At 46.5% G+C, this 1,871-nt stretch overlaps 1 protein-coding gene across 1 annotated transcript in view; it reads left to right on the top strand.

Annotated features, from left to right (window-relative positions):
- CALHM2 (calcium homeostasis modulator 2) overlaps positions 1–290 on the top strand; it is a 1,060-nt gene extending 770 nt beyond the window's left edge. Inside the window, exon 3 of the mRNA XM_008949385.1 lies at positions 1–290. Coding sequence (XP_008947633.1) covers positions 1–290 — 290 coding nt within the window.
- Positions 291–1,871: the final 1,581 nt, after the last annotated feature.

Here is a 1,871-nt window from a genome sequence, read left to right as displayed (position 1 = left end):
ACAAGCTCTCCCGACGCACGGCCGAGGTCCACTCCAGGATCCTGGCTGCCAAGAACGTGAAGCACTTCTTTGGCTTTGTGGCACTGGACAAGGAGGAGAAGGAGCTGGTGCAGGAGTTCCCAGTGGAGGGTGTCCAGCCAAGCCCCCAGTGGAATGCCATCACAGGCGTCTACATCTACCGGGAGAACAAGGGCTTCCCCCTCTACAGCCGGCTCCACAAATGGGCCAAAGGGGTGGAAGGGAATGGGCCAAGCCCAGAAGGCCACGAAATGCTCTTTTTGGCTTCCTAGGACAGATAGGCAATGGCAGTGCTTCTCCAGACCACCTGGTAGACCTACCATTATCAGTGTGTGGCTGAGGGGTTCACTAGGAATATTCTTCCCAGCAGAATTTCTTCTCTCAGTGGGTAAATAGGGATCTACCTGAAGGTAGAGATGGATAAGCAATATGCTGAAACCCTGGGGAACCCCTTCCTCAGAGACAGCTGTCTCGTTGCTGCTTCCAGATACACAGAGGGAAGAAAGAGCGGATGCACACCTTACCTCTGGGCTGCCAGTGCACTCTGCTGCCTCATGCACCAACAGAAACCTCGGGGAGTGAGAGGTGGGCATGACCTTTCTAACCGTGACTGCTGCAGTCCCACTTGTCTCCCCTGTGGCAGGATTAGCCCCAGCCGTTCTGCACACCTAATTGGTTTATTGACATTGGTATCTTCTTATGCAGTTGTGCAGTGCCTGTTATGGAGCACTTTGCATACTTTACAATGCAGGGAAAAGAGGGAAGCAGTGGGTAAACTCCTGTGGCAAGGCAGATGCAATAACACCTGGGAAGGAATGGGTCAGTAACACAGCAGCACACCAAATAATTGAGAGACTAAGGCAGAATGAATCACCAATATTCCTGGTATTCAGAAGAACACCTTGTAATTACCAAGTTGGAATCTGAGTAGGGCACCAAACTCCCATTTTTCTTACTGAAGTGTGAGCTCAAATGGTCACAACCGTGAGTTTATAAATTCAGAAGATGACACCATCTGCAGAATAGCTTTCAGGCTATCAGTGGTATATAGTTGTAGTTAGCTGTATTATGGGCTGTCTTAGCAGGTAAGGGGATGAGAAAGTTGCCAGCCAAAAGACATGCACCCATCTGCTGCGCTGGGACTGCAGCCCTGGAGTCACAAAGGACAGTAGGAATGGGATGGGGGGAATAGCCCCCTCCCTACCCTTCTACCACTGAATTTTCTTAAACACTTTCCACTGCCTTAAGTAGTCCCTGCTGCAGAAGATCTCTTTTATGTATTTGGCCATACTGTGAGTAAGCAAAGCTAGAAAGGTGTAAAATCACTACCCTTGCCATGACGCTGTGTTGACAATGGCTTCAAGACTGCTCTTCTGCCACTGCATAGTCCCTTTTCTCCTGAGGGTACCAAACACTGTTTCAAGAGTTGACAGGACAATGAAGTCTGGTTTTTCTACCTGTACTCTTTCCTTATAGGTACAACTTCATTCTACACTATGTTGTTCACCAAAAAGCCTTAAGCTGTTCAAAAAGTGACTCAAACCCACAGAACTCAAAGGAGCTTATACACAAGAAGGTTTGAAAGAAATCATGAAAAGAGAGTGATTTTTCATTGCCTTGTGAGTTTTTTTTCAGGAGGGGCACAAAAGACATAATTAATGTTCTCTTTGAACTCAAGGGCTGGAAAGTTATTTCTCCTTTTTATTAAACATTCAGATTCTCTCCTATCCAGATGACCCCAGAATGTGAAGTTTTAAAGTATTACCACATATTACAAGTCAGTAATAATGCTTTTAGTTGTTCTCAAAGTGAATAGCACAAATCTTGTACATCAGGATACAAATTCATCCCCT

Source organism: Merops nubicus, unplaced genomic scaffold, assembly GCF_000691845.1.
Source record: "Merops nubicus isolate BGI_N331 unplaced genomic scaffold, ASM69184v1 scaffold26020, whole genome shotgun sequence".
In the NCBI taxonomy this organism is placed as follows: Eukaryota; Metazoa; Chordata; class Aves; order Coraciiformes; family Meropidae; genus Merops; species Merops nubicus.
This window is presented reverse-complemented; position numbering and strand designations above follow the sequence as displayed.